This window comes from Neofelis nebulosa, chromosome 1 (assembly GCF_028018385.1).
Source record: "Neofelis nebulosa isolate mNeoNeb1 chromosome 1, mNeoNeb1.pri, whole genome shotgun sequence".
Classification (NCBI taxonomy): domain Eukaryota; kingdom Metazoa; phylum Chordata; class Mammalia; order Carnivora; family Felidae; genus Neofelis; species Neofelis nebulosa.
In genome coordinates this window covers 64,199,535-64,227,425 of record NC_080782.1, presented here as the reverse complement: position 1 = coordinate 64,227,425, position 27,891 = coordinate 64,199,535, and the positions used below count along the sequence as shown (strand labels likewise).

Sequence of the window (27,891 nt, the reverse complement as noted above, 5' to 3'; positions counted from 1 at the left end):
TGCCCCTCCCCCGTTCATGTTCTGTCTCTCTCTGTCCCAAAAATAAATTAAAAACGTTGAAAAAAAAAAGAAAAGACTACTTTTCTTCACTGAATTGCCTTTGTACTTTTTCTTTATAAAATATCGAGACGTATGCTTCTGGGAAAATAGATATACTTTTCCCTATTCCTACCACTAAAACCTTGGATATTGTATATATAACCTTGGATATTATATATATAACAAACATAAGAAGACTCTGAAAGGTGTAAAGAAGAAGACAGATCAGCTAAGAACCTGAGTACCCAAGAAGCCAGCAACCTGGAAATGCCAATGGGCACAAACAAAAAATTCCCAATAAAAGCCTGCTCCACCTGAAAAAAAATAGCCTAGAAAGACAGACAATTTTAATAACTTCTCTTCTGCAGCCAAACACCACAGAAAAAAAAACTGGATCCCAAATAACACCCATGGCAGCAAAGGCTGAGTGGAGACTTCAGACTTCCACCTTTCCCCTGAATTGAAATGCCCCCTCATAACCCAATGGGGTTATGTCAGAAAAGGCCGAGTAGGGAGCCAGAATTTTCAACCCCACTGGCAAGTAATGAGGCTTTTCTTTCTTCCCACACTCCCTTACTCCCCACTTTCCATTGTTGACACAGTGTCAATGGACATCACATGAGCAGCAGGAAGGCAGGAAAAAGAAAACAGAGAAAAGAAGAAACAGAAAACATAAAATAAAATAGAAGAGTTAAACCCTCACATATCAAGAACTACCTTAAATATAAATGGTATGCGGTGCCTGGATGGCTCAGTCGGTTGAGTATCCAACACATGATTTCTGCTCGGGTCATGATCCCAGGGTCGTGGAATCTGCACTGAATGAGGAATCTGCTTAAGATTTTTTTTTTTCTCTCTCTCCCTCTGCCTCTCCCCTGCTCTCTCTCTCTCTCTAAAATAAAAAAAAAAAAAGAAAAAATATAAATGGTATAAATATATCAATTAAAAGACAGAGATTGGCTGAGTGGGCTAAAAAACATGACCCAACTATATGCTGTGTATAAACATTTCAAATATAATGAAGGATATAGGCAAGTTGAAAGTCAAAGGCTAGAAAAAGATATATTAATTAAAATAAGGCAGAAGTAATTATATTAAGATCCTATAAAGTAGACTTAAGAGTAAAGAAAATTACCAGACACAGGGAGGAACATTAATTATCTAATGATAAAGGGCCAATTCACAAAGAACACAGGGCAATACTAAATATGTTTGCACCAAGTAATATACAAAATATGTAAAGAAAAACTGATAGAACATAAAGCATAGACAAATACACAATTAAATAAAAAATGAAAATGCGACATACAAAAACCTGTGGGACATAGTTAAAGCCGTGCTGAGAGGAAAAATTATGACACTAAATGCATACAATAGAAAAGGGGAAATGTCTCGAATCAGTAATCTAAGCCCCCAATTTAAGAATACAAAAAATAAAAAATAAGCCCAAAGCAGGCATAGGAAAAAATAATTGAAATTAAAGAAATCGATCAAGTTCCTGGGCAGCCAGTGATGACAGGTGGCTGACACCAACTGGTCATCATTGTGTCTACTTAGCTGGTCAGTGTCTCTTCAGCAGTGGATACTTTCTCATGAGCACTGGCAAGTGATACAAAAAATTCACACTTTGTGCCCCTTCCCGTATGTCCATCCATATGCCTCTGTATCAGATCTTTTTGTCTCTAATATTCCAGTCCTTCCTACCACGCCCCAGATCAGATGACCAGGTCATCGACAGATTCATATGGATTCTCGCCTTGAACCACCCCACCTATCACACAAAGTGGATAACCATTTGTGCAGCTCACAACTCTGCCCTTTTCCCTTTCCAGTATCTTTCAGGGCCACTCTGGAACATGGTTATAGTACTAACACCCACAATGGAAAAATCCATTCGTAAACCAAAGCTCAGACTTTTCCTCCTCTTTTATCTGGTTGTATGGGACCGCTTACATGGCCACAGGTGCAAGCACAGGGAAGGGAACTAGTACAACTGATGTCGGTGACATGAGGACTGGACTATCTGCTCACACAGCCTGCTGCTTGTGCTGTCTGGCCCCACTTAGGAACTTTCTGCTGGGAAGTCTTCCTTCGCAGATGTGCTATTTCCATTTTGTGAGTCTGCTGCTGGTTTTTGTTTGTTTTTGTTTTTTGCCTCACGGCCAAGCGATTTGTTTCTACCAAAGCCTCAAACATGTTAAAGCTGTCTCTCAAATGGCATTTAATTTTATGCCGTGGACAGTATGACCTTGATTTATAATTCCACTATGGGGCCCCTTTGGTTGGCTTTTCATAAGCTTCATACTACATCTTTTCCCACTAATGGTATCTGCAACACCAAAGGGTCTTCCAAATCATATAATTCAAGGAGCAGGACTGCTTATTTCCGGGGCTGGACCTACTGCAAAGCCCTTTCCTGAACTGGGTCCCACTCAAAGTTGGCAACCTTCTGTGTCAGCTAATAGATGGGCCTGGTCAATATTTCTAGGTGAGGAACGTACTGCCTTTAGAACCAAAAAGGTCTACCACGCACGTGCTTCAATTTTTGTGGCAAGAAATTCAGGATGGATGTGGAATTTTTTTTTTTTTAATGTTTATTTATTTTTGAGAGAGAAAGAGACAGAGAGACAGAGAGAGACACAGAGCACAGTGGGGGAGGGGCAGAGAGCGAGGGAGACAGAGAATCCGGAAGCAGCTTCCGGGCTCTGTCTGAGCTGTCAGCACAGAGGCCAACGCAGGGCTTGAAAGCATGAACTGCGAGATCATGACCTGAGCCAAAGTCAGACCTTAACCAACTGAGTCATCCAGGGGCCCCATATGGGATTTTTTTGTCTTGTGTCTTGTTTTGTTTTGTTTTATTTGTTTTTATCACAGGCAAACTCTTTTTGTCTTTTCCTCCTAAGTTTTCAGTTCCACAGAGGCCTTTAAAACAATGCAGGGAAAGAGACTGCATCAACAAAAAGCAGATAAAATGATCTACGTAACAGCGGATTACTACTTAATACTGAGTAGAAAATAATGGTTCTTCACGGAGAAACATTTCTGAATTATTTTCAGAATTCTAAATCTCTCACTTACTGACTGAAAAAAATAATGTAGCTATTAGTTAGGGGCCTGAAAAGGAGAAGAATGTTTCCTTTGATCTTTGCCCCAAAATTATCCTAAAATACTCCATATTACAATTAGGATTTGCATAAATTTTCTAACTTTCCTTAGGATGAAAAGATGTGTTAAATAACCATTAGTTTTAACACTGAAAATAATTGTCACTATGTAAATTGTAGGTTTTTATCATAAGACAATTGGGAAATTTAGAAAAAGGAAGCCAGAAACAATTTAAATGAATCGAAGTTTAATTTAAAGCAGTTATATCATAATGAGGGATGAATAAAGTGGTGGTTTGCAGACGCATTCATTAAAGGGAAACATTGGTAAATATAAATGCCTGCAATTGTATTGCTATGTCAATTTAAATTTTATGTATAAGATTAATTTAAAAGAATACAGAATAAGTACTAATTCACACTTGAAAAACACTTGCATAACGCTTGTGTGCATACAACCATATTTAATTAATTTGTAAACAAACACTATTAATTTATGAAGAAAGTAGTTTTTCTATTCAAATATTAAAGTCCCAATACCAACAAAACACACCAAAATTAACATATAATTATGATTCAATTTAAAGTTCCATCTTTAAACTCTTCACAATCTTCTTTGGTAAACGGATCCAAAGATAGGTTAATCCTAAATAAAAGATGACAAAAGTGATTCTTGTTACTATAAGACGGTTAATAGTCACTAAAATATTTTAACTTTTCTAACATTGCAAAGCAACAGTTAGCCATTCTCTGTGTTCACTGTTTTGGTAACTTTCACTTCCAGATTTTTCTTCTCCATTCCAGCACCGGCCAATAATACTGACGACTTCAACAGCCCCATTTACAGAAACTGTGTCACAAAGGCCTTAATCTCCAGGCCACTTCAAGGCACTCACAAGCCAGGGTACCGCTTGGGCTATGTCATCACTTGGCACTTGTGCCTTACTTCTAGGAACTCTGACATTGTTCCTAGCTGACTTATTTCTACACTCCTACTTTTTGTACCCCTACATTCTCACTGAACAAGGCCATTGCCCTCCTTTGGACTGCCAAGCCCCTGGTCTCCTACAAGCTTCATCCGTATCCCCCACCACCCCACCATCACTTCTCATTACTCCTGATTAAGCACCCAGAATCACTCTTTGAAACTGAGCCTTGCTCTTCATCCTAGACATCACCGACATTCTGTTCTCCTCCTTTCCTCTCCTCCCATCCTCACACTGAGGTTTTCATGCACATCCACTGCCAGAACTACCTGCGACCTTCACGCACCATAGACTGCACACTAGCCTCAGTATGAAACTTCAAGCTGCTCGCTTGGAATTTCTACCTGAACACCTCACTATCACCTAAAATTCAACATGCCAAAATGAAACTCAGTAGCTTCACAAAATCGGTCCTTTCTCTTGACTTCCTTCTTTCTTATCTCCTCATTCTCAGAACTCAAGATGATCTCTCTTATCCCCTATGGCCAATCCTTTGTCTCCTCTCCACAAACTCTGCCACTTCCATTTAAGTGCATTTCACTCACTTGGACTGCTGTTAGAATCCTTGGATTTTCATTTCCTATCTTGCCTCCATTCCAAACCTTTCCACATTAGTAACATCAGATCTGATGTAAATGCAGATCTGATCAATCCACTGCTCTAAAATGTTCTATACTGGTGATGTTTGAGGTATTTGCATAGTCTTTTATTAAGTTTCCACAAAATACTTATTAATTACAAAAGGAAACATAAATTTCCTGAATTTGATCATTGTTGGGTGGCTTTATGAAAGATATCTTTGTTCTTAAGATATACACACTTAAAGTATTAAGGGGTAATATTTTATTTATTTTTTTAATGTTTATTTATTTATTTTGAGAGAGAAAGAGCATGAGCAGGGGCGGGGCAGAGAGAGAGAGAGAGAGAGAGAATCTCTAGCAGGCTTCATGCTATCAGCGCAGAGCCCAACATGGGGCTCGATTCCACGAACCATGAGATCGCGACCTGAGCCAAAATCAAGAGCCGGACACTTAACCAACTAAGCCACCCAGGTGCCCCAAGGGGTAATATTTTAAACACACATACATACACACAGACAAAGAGAGAAAGTGCCTAAGAATGAACCTGCAAATGTGACAAAATGTTAAAAATCAGTGAAGTTAGGTAAAGGTTATGCTGGAGTTCTTTGAATTTTTCTTGCAAACTTTCTGTACTTTTGAAATCATTTAGAATAACGGGTTAAGAAAATGTTTCATGTTTCTTTACTGTCTATTTAACTGAGTACAAATCCTTGGTCCAGTGCTCACATAGGACCCTTTGAAATACAGTCTCAGTGGACTTTTATACCTTCCCTCACAAGGACTCCATAAACGAGCTTTGATCAAACTATATATTCCTGGACATTTTCTTGGACTCCATGAACTTGCTCACGGCCATGTCTAAAATATATTTCCCTCCCCCACCTTCCCATGTACAAAAGTCTGATTTCTTTTTTCCAACACCCATCTTACTTTTCTAGTACTTTCCGAACCCCACTAAACTGGTGTCATCTCTTCCTAGAAATTTAATGAGCCCAGGTAATTAGCAAACCAAGACACAACTGAAATAAATGGAGGAGAGACGATGCGTTCGATTTAAAACATGTAATATTTCAAAATAACTGTAGAATAGCCTGAAGAAATTCAGAGGTCAAAGGCAGAAGAGAGATTTAGGGGTCATACATCAAGAAAGAGTAACTGAAGCTATAAAGTGGGTAAATTATTTCAGAATAAATATGTAAAGAGAGAGTCGACCCAACAACTACTCCTAGGGTAGCGTTGGATATCAAGTGGTAACAGAAGGGACAAATTAAAAAATACACAGAAAATACAGTCAGAAAGGCAGAAAGTGAACCATGTCATAGCTCCCAGGACACTAAAAAAGAAAGACTGGAAGTAGCAGTGAGATAATATTAAATGTGAAAAGTTCAAAAAGAAAATAGAACTAAGAGATATTAACAAACAGAAACACACAAAAACCCCAAAAACCGTGGACCATGGAAAGAGTAGTTACAATAGCACTGTTAAGACAGGGCCCAAATGAAGCTTGTTAAATTTCAACAAATATTTAATGAGGCCTTACTGGGTTTAAGGAAGGAAACAGGCTGGAATTAGCAATGGGTATACACTAAAAGTTGGAGAAGTTAAGATATAAAAGGGGAGGAAACAAAGTCTATACTTTATAATTATCATATAAATGAATTCTTACCAGAAGATGATAAGAAGATTCATCTTGTGTAATCTGAGTCTACGAACAACATAAAATATATGGGAAAATTCAACTTGGCCTCTAGTCCTGGTTTTCCCATTAATAAATACATATTAGGAAATAAGAGTCACAATACATTTCTAAATGTATTTCTATTAGTTTTTGTAATCTGGTTTAAAATTATAATACAAAATAATGAATTACAAGGATACTTGTTTATAACAGGCTATTTCTGGAAAAGCATAGCATATTATTTTAAATTACTAAATATTTCTTACAAGATTACTTGATGTTTAGTAGAAGCCCTCTTACTGAGGCACAAGAGACTGACAAGATCAAGGTTATGGCCAGAGCAAAATTAGATGTAATCTAATATGTTTATTAAAGTAACTGGATCTGGATTAACACTTGGAACAATGTCCAGGTTTCTTGCACGTTGTTCTGCCTATTCAAACATCTTTTTCTCCCAATAAATCACGGACTACTTTTTCTTCCTAATCCCCCCATCTGCCTCATTCTTCTCCTTAATTGAACAAATAAAACCGAGTATCACTAATCTGAACATTGTTCATATGCCACTATAGCAAACAACTTATGCTATTATTGACACAATATTACACTAACAGTCATGAGTTTCCAGTGTAACATTGTTTACAAAATGGCATTCTGTCCTAATTATTATCTTATGAAAATATTCTTCACAAAATTAAATTCTGCAGATTTACTGACTGTCAAAATAGAAGTTGCCATCGAGTGACTGTAGTAAGAGCCTACAGAAGCATTCAGCATGGTAACATGTGTATTAGGACAAGCATGTGAAGGAAAGGAAATAACTATTATGATTTATCAATTGATATGGCATTATCAGTTACATAAATTTTATCCAACTTAATTGTTTGAGAATCCAGAATTTCCAGTGACTTTAATAAATATACTAGATCACATCTAATTTTTCTCTGGCCACAATATCAACTCATTATTTTTTTAATATGAAATTTATTGTCAAATTGGTTTCCATACAACACCCAGCGCTCATCCTAACAGGTGCCCTCCTCAATACCCATCACCCACCCTCCTTTCCCTCCCATCCCCCATCAACCCTCAGTTTATTCTCAGTTTTTAAGAGTCTCTTATGGCTTGCCTCCCTATTGATGGAGCTTTAGAACATAGTTTAATTTATGAGTTGTTTTCCAGGAATGAAATAATGACATCAAGGCCATAATTCAAGAGCAGTTTTGTCAAAAGCATTAAATTATACTGCAGCATCCATGGAAAGGAAGTGACCATCAGAAGTGACACAGAATGTGTAATTTTATATTGCAGTTAAAATGTTTGTCTTCGTCAATATGGATGAGTTTTGTAATCTATATTAAAAAGCGGCCATTAAATCACAGGCAAGTGTGGTCCTTCCGCTCAGTAAATTCTCATCAACATTTACCTTCTGCTCTTCTCTACTCACACCTACATCGGCGGTCTAGCCTGTAACTCAGTGCTTTAACATTGTTTGTACTTTTTAATTACGATGAATAGTTGCAGCCTCATTTCTATAGTTCTGTACACCGCATGTGACAATTAGGAAAACTACTAGACTAATGCGACCCAAGGGTGACTGACCTGTTAGGAAAGCCAGTCTTCTTTCATACAATCAACTGTGTTAACTTGCTTTCGCTGGGTAGTTGTTGGTATTTCAGCCTGAGTCTGTATTTTGCATTTTCTTCAAGCATTCTAGAAATGACTTTGTATACTTTACTCCATACTCGAACCTTAAAAATATAAACACAGTTAAGGAACACCGAGCAGAAAGGTGGAAATACATTTTGACAGAGGCAACTGGTAGTGACTGAACTGTGTTGTACCTCAGCTGAAACCACGCTAAGGCAATTCTAGCACTTACAGACCTAAAACTTAAATGTGACGGTTTTCCCACGATCAGTGATCTCTTCTGCTAATTTCCTAGCATTTCCTCTCTGTACTATTTAAATGAGCTACCCTGGGTGAAGGCAATGCCTATAAGGTCCTATCTAAATGGTTCTAACACATTCAATTTTGTTTTCAACAGTTATGAAAATGCTGAATTTCTATCCCACTGGGAAATTCCTCGATTTTTAATGGGCAAGTGTTTTACATCTCATCTAGTAATAGTTTCATACACTGGATTATTAGGATTAATGAAAAATATACGTAAAGCACGTACCCCAATGTCTGGCATGTTGTAGTTACAAGTAAATATTGGCTATTGCTCTTTTCTCTTCACCCAAGAGGAACTGATTCTCGGAAGAAATATTTCTTAGTATAGTGGGAAGATCAGGTGCACACTCAAATTACATTTGGGGTTAGTCACCTTGAATGCTGTTTTACACTATACACGGATTATAACTCATATAAACTCAAAGCTCAGAAACAATACAATTTGACGTGTCATTATCAACTAACGATTTCTTTAAGCTGAAGTGCTTAAAGATACGTGGTGGAAAACAAAGATTCGTAGAGCTACTGATCTCGAATATGTTTAAAACACTCAAGTTGCCATGACATTTGGACAACCAGAGGTGAAAATGGTTCAGCAGTAAAGGTTCATCCTCGTTAGCTTTCCTTCTAGGAAGTAAATGTATGTCCCTTGTCTTTAAAAGAGCAATATGTCGTTAATACAGATACATTATTCTTTTCTGTGAAATCCGTGATTTTCTCCTCATATTACACTATCTATCAGAGTTTGTTATATTCTGTGGAACATATATTTTTATGCTTTGAAAAATCTCCCATTATGTTTTGATTAAAATGTGTTCATATCTTCAAACACTGGAAGGACTGTTCTCTATAGTTAATAAATATTTCCAAACCCAGTTCTATTTCTGCTAAATTAATTCTATTTTCTCATTTCAGTAAATTAAATTTTCAAAAGATGGAACTGTTTTTACTGTTGAATATCTTCACACATTTGTGTTTAGAGAAGTTAATCTAAAATTCAAATATTGCTCGTTCTCCTTTATAATAATATACCTTTTTCTTTTTCTTCATGACTTTCGAAGCTTCATGCAAAGGTATAGGGAAATCAAACTGTTTAGCTAAATTCTTCTGGGTTAAACCTAATTTTAGAAAAAGAGAGAGTGAAAGCTAACATATCAAGGCCAGCACATATTTTAATGGATTCACTATCCTGAGAACAAAGACAATTATAAATGTCTCCTGAGCTCTCTTTGGGGATTTTTACACTCGTTGGTGTATTTCTGATCACAAGATGCTACCAGTTTACCAACTAGCTAATACTATGCCGAGGGGAGAAAACCAAGAAAACTAGAGACAAACTCCCTTAGAAATGTCTAGAAATCCCTTAGGAATCTCCTTTCTTTTTTGATTTGAAAGGTGAGTCCCCAAAAAATCAGCAATAGAATAAACAAATACCAGAGGCCACATCTTAACCCAATGCATCTCCAAACTCTCCTTTCTTCTCCGTTCAACTCCAGACACACATTATGCTTTCAACTATTCAAAATGCCTGTGGTTCTTCAAATGTTTTGCTCTTATCCTTCCTAGCCTTTGCACATGCTGTTCTGTCTGGCTAAAACACTCTGTGTGCATGCATGTGTACGTACACACACACACCTGCCAGGCAAATTTCTACCTGCTCTTCAAGACTCAGCTCACACCGTCACCTCCTCTCTACAGTCCCCTGAACAGCACTGGCTCTAGGAATGCTTAGGCCAGAGCACTTAGCACACTTTTATTTTATTATTTTATTATTTTTTAATGTTTTTATTTATTTTTGAGACAGAGAGAGACAGAGTATGAGCAGGGGAGGGGCAGAGAGAGAGGGAGACACAGAATCCGAAGCAGGCTCCAGGCTCTGAGCCGTCAGCACAGAGCCCAACTTGGGGCTCGAACCCACGGGCCGTGAGATCATGACCTGAGCAGAAGTCGGACGCTTAACCGACTGAGCCATCCAGGCGCCCCCTTAGCACACTTTTATATCACATGTTTATAATATGTTTCCTCCACTAGGCTGTGACCTCCCAGAGGGTAATAACTATGTGGGTCTTAGTCATCTTTCTAGCCACCCTACCAGACACACAGTAGGTACTAATAAAGGTTTGTCAGGAATGAATAAGCTTTCTCTCTCTACTCACCAGACCATGCTGTCTTCCCAAATATTAACTGTGAGAAGAAAACCCAAGGGCTTGTGTGTCCAAAGACAAAATCATAAAACAGTAAGCATGTCTTCCCTGAAAGCCTTTATATTCCCCTACCCGAACACTTACCCACCTTATTCCTACCCTGCCATCACCACTCTATACCTGGCTTTCTTCCACTCATTCAATATTTAGCTTTCCAGGAACCTTCTCTGATTTCACAAAGCACCCTATATGCTCAGTAATCATAACGTTTACCATGTTGTTTTATTCCTTATTAGAGATCCAATATCTAATACCACACACATTAGAAATGCAGTAAGCATTCCATTTGTTAGCGAATTAGAGTATGTTCTAAAATGGCATTGCCTAATTTCTTAGAAGCACACCATGAATTCCGTGTGGGGCACACACACAGCACTAAAGAACATTGACTCACACAGTGAGAAACTCATTCTCTCCCATTCTTTTTCATTCTGATTACATCAAGGAGAAAGTTTGGAAGTAGTATGTCATTAAGACTTCCCTGAGACTTGCTCCTCTCTCTTTATGACCACAGACCACCTTTATTAGACAAGCTATTTGGCTAGAATTTAATAATATTGTTGTTCCTTTATTAGATTGCTTTTAATTAATTTCTATTTGTGGCAAATGGTACAGGCTTGCCGCTGAGGTAATGATGTAACGTGTTCTAAAAAGAAAATTTAGTCGAGAGGGGCACATATTAAGTAAATATATTAAGCAAATGATAGTACAGATGAAATGCAGATAGGGCATAGGAAAAGAACTCAAGTCTGCGAAATCTCTGTTCTTCATTTACCCATACGGACCCTTCTCCCCTAAATGCCTAAGCCTTTGGAATACTATACTTGCATCATTCCAAATGTTTTCCATTTGTAAGCCTTTCCTAACCTACACATTACTCCCCGGGGTCAGGATAGGAGCCGTCAAGTCGACCTGTAATTATCGGGGATCTAAAACGTGTCAAGGAGTATAGGGGATGGGAAAAAGAGAAAGGACGAAATCATTTCTTCTACTCGTTTTGCATACTTCACCGAAGGTAGCTCCAGTACATACCAAAGGCTTTGTCCCAACTTGTGTTTCCAAGCTTCCTCTAGCCTTCTTTCTGCACAGTTTCTATACACTCAAAATACACTTCTGGTTCTTCCCTCATCACTCTCCCTCATGGATCCATTCCCAGGGTTATGCTCACACATTTTTCCCACATATAATTCCTTCCTAGCTCAGCAACATGTGGGACTCTCATGGAGTTTCTGCCACCGTGAAGTCTTCCCTAATTCTCTCATCCTCAAATTCCTCACCACTCCGAAAGCATTTATTTGGACCTCCACAATAGTATTTGTCATCCCCTATATCAATTATGAATATATCTCCCAAGTTCTGTGAGAACTAACTTATCAGTCTTGCCTGAAATGTTAGATGAGTTTCCTGATTTGCCTGTCCCTGGATTTCTAAACTCCACTGCATCTTACAAACAGCCGAAGATAAATTTGCTTATCTTCCAGAAGTGTAACTGTCTCTGATAGCTTCACTCCACCATTCAAAAATCTTCAGTGACTATAAAATGATTGTCTCCAAGGCATTCCACAATACGGTCCAAAACTTGCTTTTCATTCATTCTACAAATATTTAGTCCATTCTCACTATGTACCACTCACTGGAATAACCACCCCCTTCCCTTCAAGCCATCTCTGTTCAGTAAGCCAACATTCAACTGGTCATTTATTCCATATCAAACACTGGGCTGGGCCCTATGCATACATTACATACTGCATTTAGTCGTTATAGTGACTTATTAAGGTAGGAAGTATTATCCCCATTTTACATAGAAGGAAACTGAGGATCAGAGTGGTTAACTAACTTGGCCAATATCGCACTGCTAATAAATGACAGAGCCAAGATTATGTCTTTCTGACTTCAAAGCCAATACCCTTGATAATTTCTACCATCCCACTAGGAATGTCTCCATTCATGTCCCTTGATTTCCTGCCTTTATGCCTCTCCTTTCCCTAAACTATCAAAGCCTTTTGAAGGGGTCCATCTTACAGCATTCAAGTCTACTAGCTTATATTCACATTATTCATTTAGAAGTTCCTTACGAGCGGAATATTTTTCTGATCCATCTATGTCACGAGCACCTAATCTAGTATCCACAGTGGGGGACACGTTCATGTTGTTGAACAAATAATTCAGCTGGTTCCCCAAGAAGAGCTAGGCATAAGCATTTAATAAATGTCCCTTTAATATTAATATTAAATCCACCCAAAACTGAGTAAAACGTAAGCACTTTCTGGCTTGGTTTAAATATACATCTATGCCAGGACCTCTCTCCCTTAACTCTACTCCTGGTCGCCCAAGCACAGCAGGGGGGGCTCTGAAGTTAAGGGCTCCATCCTCTGCCCAGCTGCCTAGCACAGAAACTTCAGAGTTGGCATGAACCCTTCCTTCTCCATCTTTCCGTCAGTCATTGGTCCTGTGTGCCAGCTCCATTGCTCTGCCTTAGGTCAGGCCTTTCATCTCTGTACTGGACCACTGTGCCCCCTACCAGGGCTGTAGACTCCAGTGTCTCCCAGCCAACCCCATCGTAGTTCTCCTTCCTCCAGATCTGATCCTGTCACCCCTGCCACAAAGGAGCAGCAAAAATCCCAAAAGAGAAGCCAACTAGAGGAAAGACCGACACCTTAGGTCTGCACAGGGTAAAGTTACAACAGCGCAACGCTGCTTTCATAATCCTGCCTACCCAGTTACTTCTAACCGACATAGGTGGGGATCTCCAGCACGAATTCATGTATCCCCTCCCTTCTCCCCACCAACTTCTTCACCTGCTTTCAGTGTTCTTCACTTCCAATCCACTACCTTGCTGATGGACTATTCTTTGTCCTCGCCATTTGTGGCCCTAAAGCAATACAGGCTTTCTATTGAATCCATTGTATTTGTCCTGGCTTCCTGCCAAAGCTTTAGAGCTCCCCACCACCACCACCACCACCACCATACTCTTTCCTCTTCTTAGAACAGGACTTTCATTTGTTTCTATGATTCAAAGAAGCTGGAAACCCAGGGCTAAAATGTTTTATACTACCCCTGGATTTTTTAATCCCCAGCAGAGGGACCAGGAAAAAAAAAACCCCAAAAACAAAAACCTGAGTGCCTTTTAACAATGAGGCCATCAGACGGGCTTGAAGTCCACAATAATGACCCTGCTTAGGTATCTCTGAAGGCTTCCCACCACAGCTCATTCTCAGGAGTCAATCAAATTATACAGAGTACAATTTTATACATCTAAATTATCAAAGCAAATTTAATCTGGAAGGATACCAAATATAGATTATAGAATATAGATTATAGAATATACAGAATATAGATTATTCAACTTGGGCTTCAGTCTTGCCTACCTCCAATTCAATCTCCCTTATATAGATAGCATGGCCTAAATTAATCCAACCTTATCACTTCTCTTGTTCAAAACCTTTCAGTTTAGGATTTCAGAGTCACTGAAGACAATGGGGAAGGCGTGGTAACTGACTTCCCAAAATTTCACCCCAAACAACTTCACCTTTTGAAAATTCTACATAAAACCACGCCCTCAGCATTACTTGAAGACACAGAACACTGAAACTGCAAAATAACTGGAAGTAAAATAAGAAAAATCATTGAATCGCAGAGCTATGATCCCATGTGCTCCCCCCCTCACCCCAAGCAGGGCTTTGCAGCCAACAGGGAAGCCAAAGGAAGGACACTAGAAAAAGTGCCTGCAGGAGGGCTAGAGCAACAGAAAGACTGAATCCACCCTAAATCTGAAAACACTAAGACAAAACCCTATGGATCATAGCACAAATTACAGGGAAGGGAGTTCAATGGTCAATTTAAAGGCCTAGACACCACATAAAGTACTAAACATGCCATTTAATGGGACTGACTCAATTTAAAAGGGCAAGCATGATTTAAAGGGACAGTCTTTCAATTGCATGGCTTCTGGGGGAGAAAAAGAACAAAAAGGAAGGATCATAAATTAGATCACAAAGAAAACATTGGTAGTACCCATAAAGTGGAGACCTTACAAACACTCTGACTACAGTGCAATAAAACTAGAGTTTACTAACAGAAACAAAACAGAAAAGTCCTGAAAATTAAAAATGTTTTAAACTTTAACTCCACAGTGAGAAGGGTAATACAAACTGAAATCACAGAATGAAAAAAAAATAGTGACACTGAAAATACTACGTATTAGAATCTATGGGATTTATAATAGTGGTTAAAGGAAAATTCATTGCACTAAATATTTTTATCAATAAAAAGAATAAAAATAAATGAATGAAATGTCCTGCTGAAAATAAGTATAAAAAGAACACAGTAAACCAAAAGAAAGCATGTTTCATCTTTATTATCTATCTTCATTTTTTAATGAGGAAGAGACCAGAAAAACAAGATGTCTCATTAATAAATCAAAATCCTGGTTTTTTTTTTAATTAACAAAATGGACAAGACACTGGCTAACTTGCTCAAGAAAAAGGGAGAAAGCACGTACATACAGAAAAAAAATGACAATTTGGAAATAAGCACTGAAACACAAGAAATTTTTTTTAATTTTTTTTTAACATTTATTTTTGAGACAGAGAGAGACAGAGCATGAATGGGGAAGGGTCAGAGAGAGAGAGAGAGAGAGACACAGAATCTGAAACAAGCTCCAGGCTCTGAGCTGTCAGCACAGAGCCCAATGTGGGGCTCAAACTCATGAACCGCGAGATCATGACCTGAGCCAAAGTTGGACGCTTAACAGACTGAGCCACCCAGGTGCCCCAGGAAATTTTTTAAAAATCATAAAATACCACTTGCGGACCTCTATGCAAACAGATTTGGAAACGATGAAATATAATTTCCTAGGGAAATACAGATTACTGTTAGACTTAGAAAGCTTGAAGAGAGCAATATCCATAGAAGGTATAAAGAAAGTTGTTAAGGAATTATCCCACAAAAAGCACTAGACCCAGATGGTTTCACAGAAGAATTCTACCAAACCTTCAAACGCCAGGTAGTCCCACCGTCCTATAAATTATTCCAGAGCATAGAAAAGAAGGAAAAGTTTATTTTCATTCCTTTTATGAAGTAAGTATAACTCTGATACCTAAACCAGATGAAAACGTACAAAGAAAGAAAAACCACAGATCCCTATCTGTCACAAATACCAATAGCAAAACCTAAACAAATTCTTAGCAGAGTCCAACACTACTTTAAGAAAATAACACATCATAACCAAGTAGGCTTTATTTCAGGAATGCAAGGTTGGTTCAATACTAGGAAATCCATTTATATTATATGCCATACTAATAAATCTAAGGATAAAATATATTTATCTCCATAGATCTGAGAAAGCCTTTGACAAAAATTCAACACCCATTTATGATAAAAACACTGAAAAAATAAAAGTTGAAGAATACTTTTTAATATTTTAAATATAAATGCCTTGGTCCTCAAGCCAGTACCTTATATAATGGGCAACACTAGAGACATTTCCCCTAAGGTCAGGAATAAGGCAAGGATACCCCACAACCTCCACTACTATTCAACATTGTACTCAAGGTATTAGCTGATGTATGCAGTATTATGCATGCAGTAAGATAAAAACAGGCAATATTTTGATACATGGCAGGCATAAGAATGGGTAAAAAAGAAGTGAAATGATCTCTACTTACAAATAATACCATAGTATACCTGAACTGACAAAACTTATTCTAATAATAAAAGAATGCAGTGAAGTGCTAGGACCTAAAATTAACACACCAACAGGCTAAGTGAAAGAAGACAATCAGGAAAGCTCATATACTGTATGACACAATTTACACGAGATGTCCAGAAAAAGCAAATCTATGCAGATAGAAACTTTACCACTTGCTTAGGGCTGAGGTTAGGGGTAGGGGAGGCCAGTAAAAGGGAACAGTGAGTGTCAATGGATACAGAGTACGGTGCTAATAGGTACCGGGTTCTTTGGAGGGCAATAGAAATGTTCCAAAATTGAGTGTGGTGATGGTCGTACAACTCTGAAAAGCACTGAATTGTGCACTTTAAATAGGCGAGTTGAATGAACTCAATAAACTTTCCAAAAAAAAAAAAAAAAGCACATGTAGAGGGATGAGCCCTCAAAAGAGAGGCAGGACTTTTCCAGAAGGAATTGCTCTCTATCTTAACTGCGGTGGTGAGTTACTAAAGAATATAACCTTGTCAACCGCCTCAAAATGTATATAAATCAATCCTAAATAAAGGTGATTTTTGAAAGATCAAGAAGTTTCCTATATACAAACAACAAGCATTTAGAGGATTTTACGAAGAGGAACAGACGAGAAGGCCAAACACCTGGAATAAATTTAACAGGATATACGCAAAACCTATGGAAACGTTTCAAATAGAAAACATTCCCGAAAGACCCCGAAGCAGATGGAAGAAATGTTTTCAGGGAGGAAGTGACTCAACAGGGTAAAGATGTCGGTTCTGCTCACGCGAATTTGTAAATTCAGCGAGCGCTAGGAACGCCGACAAGCACCCCGACGCCCCCCTCATTCTGGGGGACGCCGGCGGCTCCCTCCGGTGCCCTTCCCTGTCCGTCGGGCTGACCTCACATGACCGGCGTGTGCCCCTGGGCGCCCTCTCCGCCGCACGCGTGATGCCGGGCACGCGAGGGACCCGTCTTTCTGCCCCCCGCGCCGGCAGCCGGACTGACGGGAGGCGGAGCCTGGCCGCCAACGGCCCCAGTGCCCCGCCCCGCACCAAGGCCGCGGGCCGCGGCGGGGCGGGAGGGCTGACAGGACGCTGACGGAAGGCCGAGGCCCGAAGCGCCCCACCGCCCTGAGACGGCGGCCCAGGGGACGCGAGGGCCGACTCCCAGACCGGCCCCCGACGGGCGGCGCGCCCCGCTCCCGCACGCCCGCCGCCCCCTAAGCGCCACCTGCTCGCGTCGCAGCCCGGGGACCGCTCCGCGCGCTCGACGCCGGCGCCGGTGGGGAGGCCGCGGGAGCCCGGGGGCCGGGGGCCAGCTCCGCGCCGGCCCGGGCCGCCGCCCGCGGCTCCTCGGGGCTGCAGCCGGCCCCGCGCCCGGTGCTCCCGCGGCCCCGAGCCCGGCGGCGGCCCAGCTGCAAGACGCCGCCGCACCGGTGCGAGCCGAAGCGCGTCACGTAGACGAAGCGCGCCAGGTCCCGCTCCTGCTCCCTGCCGGCCGCCGCCATCGCCGCCTTGGTCGCGCAACCGCCGTGGAGCTTCCTCAGCGACCCGCGGAGCGCGACGTCCAGTGAGCGGGCACGCCGGCTGACTGGGGGGGGGGGGGGGGGGGGGGAAGGGGGCGGGCCACGGGGCGTGGCGGGGAGTGAGGGGCGAGCGCTGGAGCGGGATCGCGGGGCTGGCCGTGGGCAGGGGATGTGCGTGAGGAAGGAGGGACGCCCGGTGATCACTCGGGAGACCGCCCTTTAGAGGGCGGGGGACCCGGAAGGGTTTCTTTGCGGGGATGGTGGACCACTCCGCTGGAGAGTGGTGTTGAGGTTTGGGGACCAGATCACTCGGGGGTGGGGAGCAGACCGTGGGGGCACAGCCCTCTGAAGAAACGAGCTGAACCAAGAAGAGGATGGGGGAAAGGAAGCAGGCCACCGGGGCTCCCTTTCCCGTGGCTGAGGGTGAGAAAGGTTTCCGAGTGATGAGCTGACCCCGGACTTGTCCGATCTAGAGTGTCAGTCAATGAAGTTGGGGGCCTGGGGGGAGGGGAGGGGAAACAGCACCCCTTACTGCCACAGGGTTCCGGTGAGACCTTGGCATGGCATATGTTGTGCTGGGCCAAGGGCCTGAGGTAGGCGGCTTACTCTTGCCGACTTGAGGCCCATCGCGGTTCTGCTGCTCCCCAGATGGATTACCTGGAGGCTACTTTCCCTCTATAAACTTCGTTTCCCCAGGGGCGCCTGGGTGGCTCAGTCGGTTAAGTGGCCGACTTTGGCTCAGGTCATGATCTCACAGTTCGTGAGTTCGAGCCCCGCGTCGGGCTCTGTGCGGACGGCCTGGAGCCTGTTTCAGATTCTGTATCTCCCTTTCTCTCTGCCCCTCCCCTGCTCATGCTCTGTCTCTCTCTGTCTCAAAAATAAATAAACATTTAAAAAAAATTTTTTTTTAAAAAACAAAACTTCGTTTCCCCAGATGTAAACTCCACATGACTGGGTTGTTAAATCAAAATAAGGCATTTTAAGCATCTGGCACATAGAGATAGTTCCCTTAGACTTAGACTTAACATTTCACATTTATTGAGTGCATAGCCTATGAAGTGCCCATGGTAATATGTTTACATTTATACTTTACAAATGGTTTTCCCATAGACCACCCTTTTAAATCCATCCAGCATTTTATAGCAGAGGAACTGAAGCTCCAAAATGAGTGACTTCCCCCAAAGTAATAGGCAGAGACATATTTTTCTTAAAATGAATCTTTTTCATTGAATTATAAATACGTGCAGAAAAGTGCCCTGATCATCAGTATCCAGATGGATGAATTTTCACACACTAAATATATCCATGTAATAGCCACCCACGTTCAGAAACGGTGCAATGCAGAAGCACCTCATGTCCTCACCCAGGCCCAATCCCTTTCCCTCCTTTCCCAATTCAAACCGCATCAATTAGGTTTGCCCGCTGTGTTTGACTTCCTTCACTCAAGTTGTGTTTGTGAGATACAAGGTATGGCACGAGTTTGTACATCATTTGACTACACCGCCATTTATTCATCGGTTCCACTGTTGGTGAACATTTGGTTGTTTCCAGTTTGAGGCCATTATGAATAGTCCTGCAAGGAACATTAAAATATATCTTTTGGGGCGCCTGGGTGGCTCAGTCGGTTAAGCGTCCGACTTCAGCCAGGTCACGATCTCGCGGTCCGTGAGTTCGAGCCCCGCGTCAGGCTCTGGGCTGATGGCTCGGAGCCTGGAGCCTGTTTCCGATTCTGTGTCTCCCTCTCTCTCTGCCCCTCCCCCGTTCATGCTCTGTCTCTCTCTGTCTCAAAAATAAATAAACGTTAAAAAAAAATTAAATTAAATATATCTTTTGTTGAACATATATCACAAGGGGTATACTTTATTGCTTAGGGTATTCATAGGTTCAGCTTTAGTAACTACTGACAAACAGGTATTTAAGTGGTTGTACAAATTTTCACTTCCACCAGCAAAGCATGAGAATTCCAGTTGCTCCACATGTTCATTTTGCATTGTCAGTGTTTTTCATTTTAGCCATTCTGATGGGTATGTGTATTAGGGCTTTCCAGAGAAACAGAACCAATAATGATGTGAGTGTATATGTGTGTGGAGGGACAGAGAGAGAAAGGTTTTAAGGAATTGGGTTACATTAGAATGTAGGCTGGCAAATCCAAAATCTTCAGGATAGGCCAGCAGGCTGGAGACCCAGGGAAAAGTTGATGCTGTAGTTCAGGTCTGAGGACGAACTGCTGGCAGAATTTTCCCTTCTTCAAGAGAGGTCATTAGTTTTCTATGAAGGCCTTCAACTGTTTGGATGAGATCCATCCACACTATGGAGGATAATCTGCTGTCCTCAAAGTCTACCCCTCTAAATGTTAATTTCATCAAAAAATACCTTTGCAGAAACATCTATGATAATGTTTGACCAAATATGGGGGTACTGTGGCCTAGCCAACAAGACATGTGAAATTAACCAACACAGTGTGATATTGCTTTCTTGTAATTTGCATTTCCCTGATTACTTAGGAAGTTAAGCTCATTGGCTATTTGGATATCATCTTTTGTGTTTAAATCTCTTGTCTATTTCTATATGGGATTTTCATCTGGTTCTCGGTCGTTAAGAGGACTTTTTAAAAATATGTTCTGTATATTAGTTATTTGTTAGTCATATGTATTGTAATTTTTTTCTCACCTTGTGACTCACCTTTTTATGCTGTCTACGAACTCTTAATAAATAATAGTTTTTAACTTTAGTCCAATACATCCGTATTTTTCTTTAGAATTATACTTTTTGTGTTTGATTTAATAGATCTTTGTCTATCCCAAGAAGTTCTTGGCTATCTTTTAGAAGCTTTATTGATTACACTTCACATTTAAATATTCAATCCACCTGGAATTGATTTTTATGAATAGTATAATATAGAGATTTAAGAATCATTATTTGTTTATATGGATATCTAATTCATTTTGGCTAAAACCTCCAGTATAAGGTGAACACAAATGATAGTGAACATCCTTGTCTTATTTCTGCCCTCAAAGTAAAGTTTCAATGTTTTATTATTAGGTATAATAATAATTAAGTACTCTAGTCGCTATAAATTTTTTTTTAATCATGGTATTTGTCAGATTAAGTAAGTTCCCTTCTATTTTCAGTTTAGTTTGGTGTTAAATTTTATCCAATACTTTGGCTATAATCTATTGAGATGGTTATATAATTTTACTCCCTTTGTCTGTAAATGTGATGAATTGCATTGATTGAATTATAATGTTAAACCAACCCTCTATTCAGGGATAAATCCTACTTGCTTGTGGCATATTATCATTTTATATGATTGATACACTTCTAAATTTTATTTTTCAATGTTTTCTTTAGACTTTCCACTTCTGTGTTCATGACAGAGAATGACTTAAAACTTCTTTCTTACATATTTGGTAGAATTCATTGATGAAGACACCTAGGCATGAAGTTTTCTTTGTAAGAAGGTCTTTAGTAGTTATAGAATTATTCAGATTTTCTATTTATTTTTGGGTCCATTTAGTAAACTGTGTTCTAGGATTTGTTCAGTCTGTATTTTAAAGCTTAGTAGCAAAAAATGTTCAAATATTCTTTTATTATCTTCTTAATGTCTCTAGGAGCATTGCAAGATCCTCCTTTTCATTCCTAATATTGATAATTTTTGCACTATTTTTTCTGATTTGGTCTCAACAGTAGACCATCAGTTTTATTAATCTGTTCCAAGAATTAACTTTTGGCTTTGCCAATTCCCTCTGTTGTTCTTTAATTCTTTCTATAACATCCTGTGATGGATACTTAAATCATTGATATTAAGCCTTTTTTTTTTTGTAATGCAGGCACATAAAGCAATACATTTTCCTCTGAGCATAGCTTTAGCTGCATGCCATAAGTTTTGTATTTCATATTTCCATTATTCCATTCAAAATATTTTAATTGTAGTTTCTTAGACATATGGGTTGCTTATAAGTATATTGTTTCATTTCCAAACATTTGAGAGCTTTTCAGTCTTTTTGTTATTTATTTTTAACTTAGTTCCATTGTAGTCAGTGACTATACTCTGAATGATTTCATTCCTTTGAAATTTTCTGAAACTTGTGTTAGAATGCAGCCTGTGGTCTACTTTTGGGAACTACCTGAGTGCAGTTGAAAAGTATGTGTATTCTGTAGTTGTTGGGGCTAGTGTTCTATATATGCAAATTCGATCAAATTTATGAAGTGTCTTATCTAGGTTTCTTTTTTTTAATATTTATTTACTTTAGAGAGAGAGAGTGCACACGGGCACACACACAAGCAGGGGAGGAGCAGGGAGAGAGGGAGACACAGAATCCGAAGCGGGCTCCAGGCTCCGAGCTGTCAGCACAGAGCCTGACACAGGACTCAAACCCATAAACTGTGAGATCATGACCTGAGCGGAAGTCAGATGTTTAACTGAGTGAGCCACCCAGGAGCCCCTTATCTAGGTTTATTCATGTATCCTTGTTGATTTCTTTTTATCTGTTTTGTACTATCAGTTAAATAAGGTCAGACTGTTCTATAAGTTGCTGACAGAGGTGTGCTGAAAATCATCCTCTATAGCTCTGAATTTTTTATTCTCTTAGTTTTGTCAGTATTTGCTTTGTAGGTCTTTAACTACTGTTAGACGCCTACACGTTTACAATTGTTATATCTTCTGGTAATTTGACCCTTTGATTTTTATGAAGTATTAGCTCTAATGATGCTTCTTGGAATATATTCTGGTGGTTATTGTTTCATGGTATATCTCCATTATTTTACTTTCAACCTTTTTTGCTTATAATGTCTGTTGTAAACAGCATATAGATTTTTTTTTGGTAATTCTACAATGTATTTTAAACATCATGAGACATTAATATTATTATTGTTTTCTACAGTCAGTATTCATTTTGACTTACCAAATTTTGATAAATCTACCTTCTCTGTTGTGTTTTCATTCATTCCTACATACCTGTTTTTCCAAATGGGATTATTTTCTCTCTACCTGAAGAACAGCTTTAACATTTTACGTTAGTGTGGTTGTGCTGGTGATGAATTCACTTAGTCTTTTTTGTAACTACTTTTATAAATTTTTTTTACATTTATTTATTTTTGAGACAGAGACAGAGCATGAACAGGGGAGGGTCAGAGAGAGGGAGACACAGAATCTGAAACAGGCCCTAGGCTCTGAGCTGTCAGCACAGAGCCCGACGCGGGGCTCGAACTCACGGACCGCGAGATCATGACCTGAGCCGAAGTCGGCCGCTTAACCGACTGAGCCACCCAGGCGCCCCTTGTAACTACTTTTAAAGAATGTTTTTGCTGAATATCAAATTCAAGCTCGCCCGCTATTCTTTCAGCACTTTGAAGAAATTCTATTGTCTTGTGATTGCTATTTCTTTTGAGAAGTCAACTGTCAGTCAGATTACTGCCCCTTTAAAAGTGATGCAATTTTTCAGGGCGCCTGGGTGGCTCAGTCGGTTAAGCAATCCGACTTTGGCTCAGGTCATGATCTCACGGTCCGTGGGTTCGAGCCCCAAGTTGGGCTCTGTGCTGACAGCTCCGAGCCTGGAGCCTGCTTCTGATTCTGTGTCTCCCTCTCTCTCTGCCCCTCCCCTGCTTGTGCTCTCTGTCTCTCAAAACTACACATTGATAAAAAAAAAAGTGATGCAATTTTCCCCTCTGCCTGTTTTTCAGATTTTCTTTTTGTCTTTGCTTTTCAGCACTTTTATCACAAAATAGTCGACTGAGTATGGTGTTCTTGTATCTATAGATCCAGCTTGGACTTCATAGTGCTTTTTTTTTTTTTTTTTTTAACGTCTATTTATTTTTAAGACAGAGAGAGACAGAGCATGAATGGGGGAGGGGCAGAGAGAGAGGGAGACACAGAATCAGAAGCAGGCTCCAGGCTCTGAGCCATCAGCCCAGAGCCCGACGCGGGGCTCGAACCCATGGACCGCGAGATCATGACCTGAGCTGAAGTCGGACGCTTAACCAACTGAGCCACCCAGGTGCCCCTCATAGTGCTTCTTGAATGTGTGATTTGCTATCATTTATCCGCTTTGGTAGATTCTAAGCTATTATTTCTCGAGCCGTTGCTTCTGCTTCATTCTTTCCCTTTTTTTCTGAGACCCCGCTACACATATTAAGTCTTCTTTTACCCTGTTCTGTATATTTCTTTTGCTCTTTCCTGTGGCTTCCGTCCTTGGTTCCGTCGTCACTTCTGTCTGGTTATTTTCTGTAGACCAGTCCACTAGTCCACTTTCCACGAATTCACTAACCTGCCGTCAAGTTCTAAATTTCAGTTACGTTTTTCAGTTCTGGAATGAAATGGAAACTGAGTTTTCTGCCTCTGAATTTCTTCAGAATATTTTCTAGAACGTATTGATCAGAGTGGTTTTCCATCCCATTAGGATCCGTGCAACCACTTTTTTTCTTTCTTGTTTTTTAGTTACTTGATTTTTGAATCCTGGTGTTCTGGGGAATTTGTGCATGCCAGATAATGTATAATTAAAACTATAGATTATTTGAGAGTCTGGGTAATATTTATCTTTCGTTTCTGGCAGGCAGATAGGGTAGGGGAGTTTGAATTGATTTATAGCTTCGCTTGAGTCTTTATAAAGGTCGGTGTATATCTTGTTCAGTCTTGCTCCTTAGAATGTAGTTCCTCAGATGTCCCAATGTAAAGCCTGGGGCATTTACTAGGCCCTCCTTGGGTGACCTTGAACGCTAAGCTGCCACTCATAACCTGGGCAGCATCTGGGGAGGGGAGAGAATTATGGTGGAGAGTCCTCTTGGTGCTTCTCTAGTGTTTGATGGTCTTCTTGGCAGCAGAGACGCTGGACCTGACACAAACTAGTGCCCCCCCCCCCCGGCCACCACAGGGATGGGGCAGAGGCAGGGACCAGAGAAGACCGGCTTCCACACCTCACCAGTGTATTCACTCTCACTGGGCCCACCCTGTGCTCCACTGGCAGTCGGTGGGGACGGCCTCTGACAGGACTACCAGCAGGATGTCACGAGAGCCAGGTGGGTGAAAGCAGTTCCCAAAGCCAGAACCTTCTCAGGGTTCAGATCTCATCCCAAAGGACCCTCTTGAGAGTAGCCCCCCGGGGTCCCTCTCTCCAAAGCAGCCTCTGTGCCCAAGTCCCTTCCTCACCCAATGTCTTTCCCACTGGCTGCGAGGTTCTTTCTAATGGAGCGGCTTACCCCGCAAGCCACTTGTCACCCCACAAGCCCTCCAGTTGCTACATGAAAGCAAGGACCCTGACCCTTTTGTCCCCACAGCCTGTCCCCAGGCACTTAACGCAGTGCCTGACACACACGTTCCACACTCCCCTGTTGTATTTATGAAGAAATAACGAAATGAGTGGCTAGACGCATTAGAAAAGGCCAAGAAGAGAAGGAAGTTGCTCAGCTAACTTCCTCCACCAGGTGGCAGTCACAGCTCCCATATAAAAGAGGATCGCCCCTTTCAAGGAGAAACCACTCCGTTTTTATTTTTGCCAAGGAGTTAGTAGCCTGAATTCAAACCACGACTCTTTCCTTTGGCTTTTCGAAAGTAACACTTGGAGAAGGTGCGTTCCCAACCCGTATGTCCCGTGGGGCGAGTGGTCCTGGCTGCCTGCGCAGGGGGCAGGCTGGGGTAGTGCTGCGTAGAAAGACCAGGGGCAATTGTATAAGAAGGCATCTCAGCCCACAAAAGAGATATCTGCTCCTCCGTCGCCCCTCATCAAACAGCTGCAGGAGCTGAAAGAAAAACCAACGGATGCATATTCCTAGCCATGAATTTCATTTGGCCAGTCGTAGGCCTGGGGACATATGGTCCCCCCCCCCACCAGGAGGCGGCCGCTGACGACTGTCGGATAAGGGCCTTCCCACCTCATCCGTGCTGAAGTGCTGTTCCTTCACCCTCCACTGGCTCTGACGAGTACTTCCCGCAGCTTCTGCCTCATTCCTGGGAATGTACAGGGTGGGGGACCTGGACCGGTCCTTGCTGCTGAGCCTTAACTTCCAAAGAGCTAACCTCAGGGACTCCTTGAGAAAGAAAGCGGCCCAGGCCAATTCCATGTCAGGGGGTAGGAAGCAGGGGGGAAGGTAGGTTTTTTAACAGGAAGAAATTGTGATATATTTTAAAACGCTTACATTAAACAAATAAAGCTTTCACCCTCAAAATACAACTTAGAATTCTGTGTTTCCCAAGGAATTATAGGGGTTCCTCTTTAAGACTGGATCCTTTATGTGTTACAGGCAGAGGACGAGGTAATGGTACCTGAGTTTAAAATGGTACCAGAGGGGCGCCTGGGTGGCTCAGTCGGTTAAGCGTCCGACTTCAGCTCAGGTCACGATCTCGTGGTCCGTGAGTTCGAGCCCCGCGTCGGGCTCTGGGCTGATGGCTCAGAGCCTGGAGCCTGTTTCCGATTCTGTGTCTCCCTCTCTCTCTGCCCCTCCCCCGTTCATGCTCTCTCTCTGTCTCAAAAATAAATAAACATTAAAAAAAAAAAAAATTAGGGGCGCCTGGGTGGCGCAGTCAGTTAAGCGTCCGACTTCAGCTCAGGTCACGATCTCATGGTCCGTGAGTTCGAGCCCCGTGTCGGGCTCTGGGCTGACGGCTCAGAGCCTGGAGCCTGTTTCCGATTCTGTGTCTCCCTCTCTCTCTGCCCCTCCCCCGTTCATGCTCTGTCTCGCTCTGTCCTAAAAATAAATAAAAAACGTTGAAAAAAAAAATTAAAAAAAAAATTAAAATAAAATGGTACCGGAGTTTAAAGGCCTGTGACGGTTCAATTCTATTCTCATACATTCTCATACCTGTCAGCAGATTTCTGCGGCCTTTGTTTCACCTGAGATAAGGTCTCCCCACTCCCTTTTTTGGCCCTTTGTGAATGAGAGAACCACGGGATGGGACCCGGCTCAACACTGAGTAAGTTGGGATTGAATGGATGGGAGGACCCCGCCCTGTGGGGAATGCAGAGAAACTTCACTAAACCTGGTGGCAGGGAAATCAAGTATTCCCTCCCTCCCCTGCTGCCTCCACCACCAAATCGACACCCACTCTCACCCATACACATGCACACACGCATGCTTTGGCCCCTGGTTTTTAAGCCCCATCTCTAAGATTAATTAAATTGTCTGTGTCATTCATCTAGCTCATCTTCTTTCCGGAAAACCCCTCCGAATTAAACTAATGCTTAATCCGAATTAGAGCCCATCCAAGGCATCTAAGCGCCGCTCATTACTTGCTAAAGCAGGATCTCTCTTGCCCTTTCAAACAAGCAAAGGATTTCAATGAGACCTCCCAGGACAGGGACGGGAACGGGGTAAGAAGTTCCCTTTGTAAGCGACATGCTCCTTTGGAAGCTTCTGTGTTCTAGGTAGGATTAGAACTGCCTCGTTTCCTCCGGGTTCCCCGAAGGTTTCGCTTTTGCAGAAGTGTGCCAAGGGAATGGGATTAGGACTGCTTGGTAAATTGTGCTTCCTCCAAAATTAGCACAGCGTGGACCCAAGTCGTTCTCACGTATCCCTCACTCCAACCTATAGCCCTCCCGTGCCCACCTCTCTCCGTTCTGCCATCACTCTGGCCCATGCCACTGTCATCTGCCAACATCCACCGTCCTCACTCATAGACACCCCTGCCATCCCTTCCTAAATTGTTCTTCTGCTCCCACTCTGGCTCCCCTCTAGTCTCCACACCATCACCAGAGCAATCCCAACTCAGTTCCCACCCTTGCCCTGCAGCTCCTTTTCAGCAGCTCTGCGTCTGATTTAAAACAAAACCCAAGGCCTCTGCCCAGGCTAACAAAGCCCTGCTTTATCTGGCCCTTTGGCCTCTCCGAGCTCATGCCACGGCCTCTTCTTCCCCTTGTTGCTGTGTCCAGCCACACTGCTCTTCCTGAAGTATGTCAGGCTTGGTCGTGCCTCAGGACTCTTGCATGTGCTGTTCCCTCTGCCCAGAATACCTTTCCCTTATATGTCACCTTGGCTTGTTTTTCTCCTTATTCAGGTCTCGGCTTAAATCTCGCCTAGAGATGCCTTCTCGAACCTCCCAGTTCAAGTAGCTCCACTTCTCGTCTCCACCAAGTTACCCGGTTTTATTTTCCTCGTGACTCTCAGAACATTTTCCTGTTTCTACATGTGTTTGTTGATGATCTGA

General features: G+C 41.6%; 1 protein-coding gene and 1 long non-coding RNA gene across 5 annotated transcripts; one reads left to right on the top strand and one right to left on the bottom strand.

Annotated features, from left to right (window-relative positions):
* Window positions 1–556: 556 nt before the first annotated feature.
* On the bottom strand, window positions 557–17,738 carry C1H5orf47 (chromosome 1 C5orf47 homolog). Of its 3 annotated transcripts, XR_009260069.1 has the most exons (5): window positions 17,462–17,738; window positions 9,377–9,462; window positions 7,991–8,139; window positions 6,377–6,415; window positions 3,375–3,789 (listed from the first exon to the last, which is right to left on the bottom strand). XR_009260069.1 is itself a non-coding variant. In XM_058723633.1 (4 exons), the coding sequence occupies exons 1-3, from the start codon at window positions 17,736–17,738 to the stop codon at window positions 8,014–8,016; spliced, it is 489 nt and encodes a 162-aa protein (XP_058579616.1). In that variant the 3' UTR covers window positions 557–931; window positions 7,991–8,013. The 3 variants fall into 3 exon arrangements, 2 of the variants coding, with proteins under 2 accessions (XP_058579616.1, XP_058579606.1); XM_058723633.1 differs by lacking the exons at window positions 3,375–3,789; window positions 6,377–6,415 and adding an exon at window positions 557–931; XM_058723623.1 differs by lacking the exon at window positions 6,377–6,415.
* Window positions 17,690–27,891, top strand: LOC131508663 (uncharacterized). Of its 2 annotated transcripts, none has more exons than XR_009260079.1 (4): window positions 17,690–17,800; window positions 24,573–24,770; window positions 26,560–26,661; window positions 27,742–27,891. It is a non-coding gene; the product is annotated as an uncharacterized LOC131508663 (long non-coding RNA). The 2 variants fall into 2 exon arrangements; XR_009260080.1 differs by having other exon boundaries at window positions 26,557–26,661.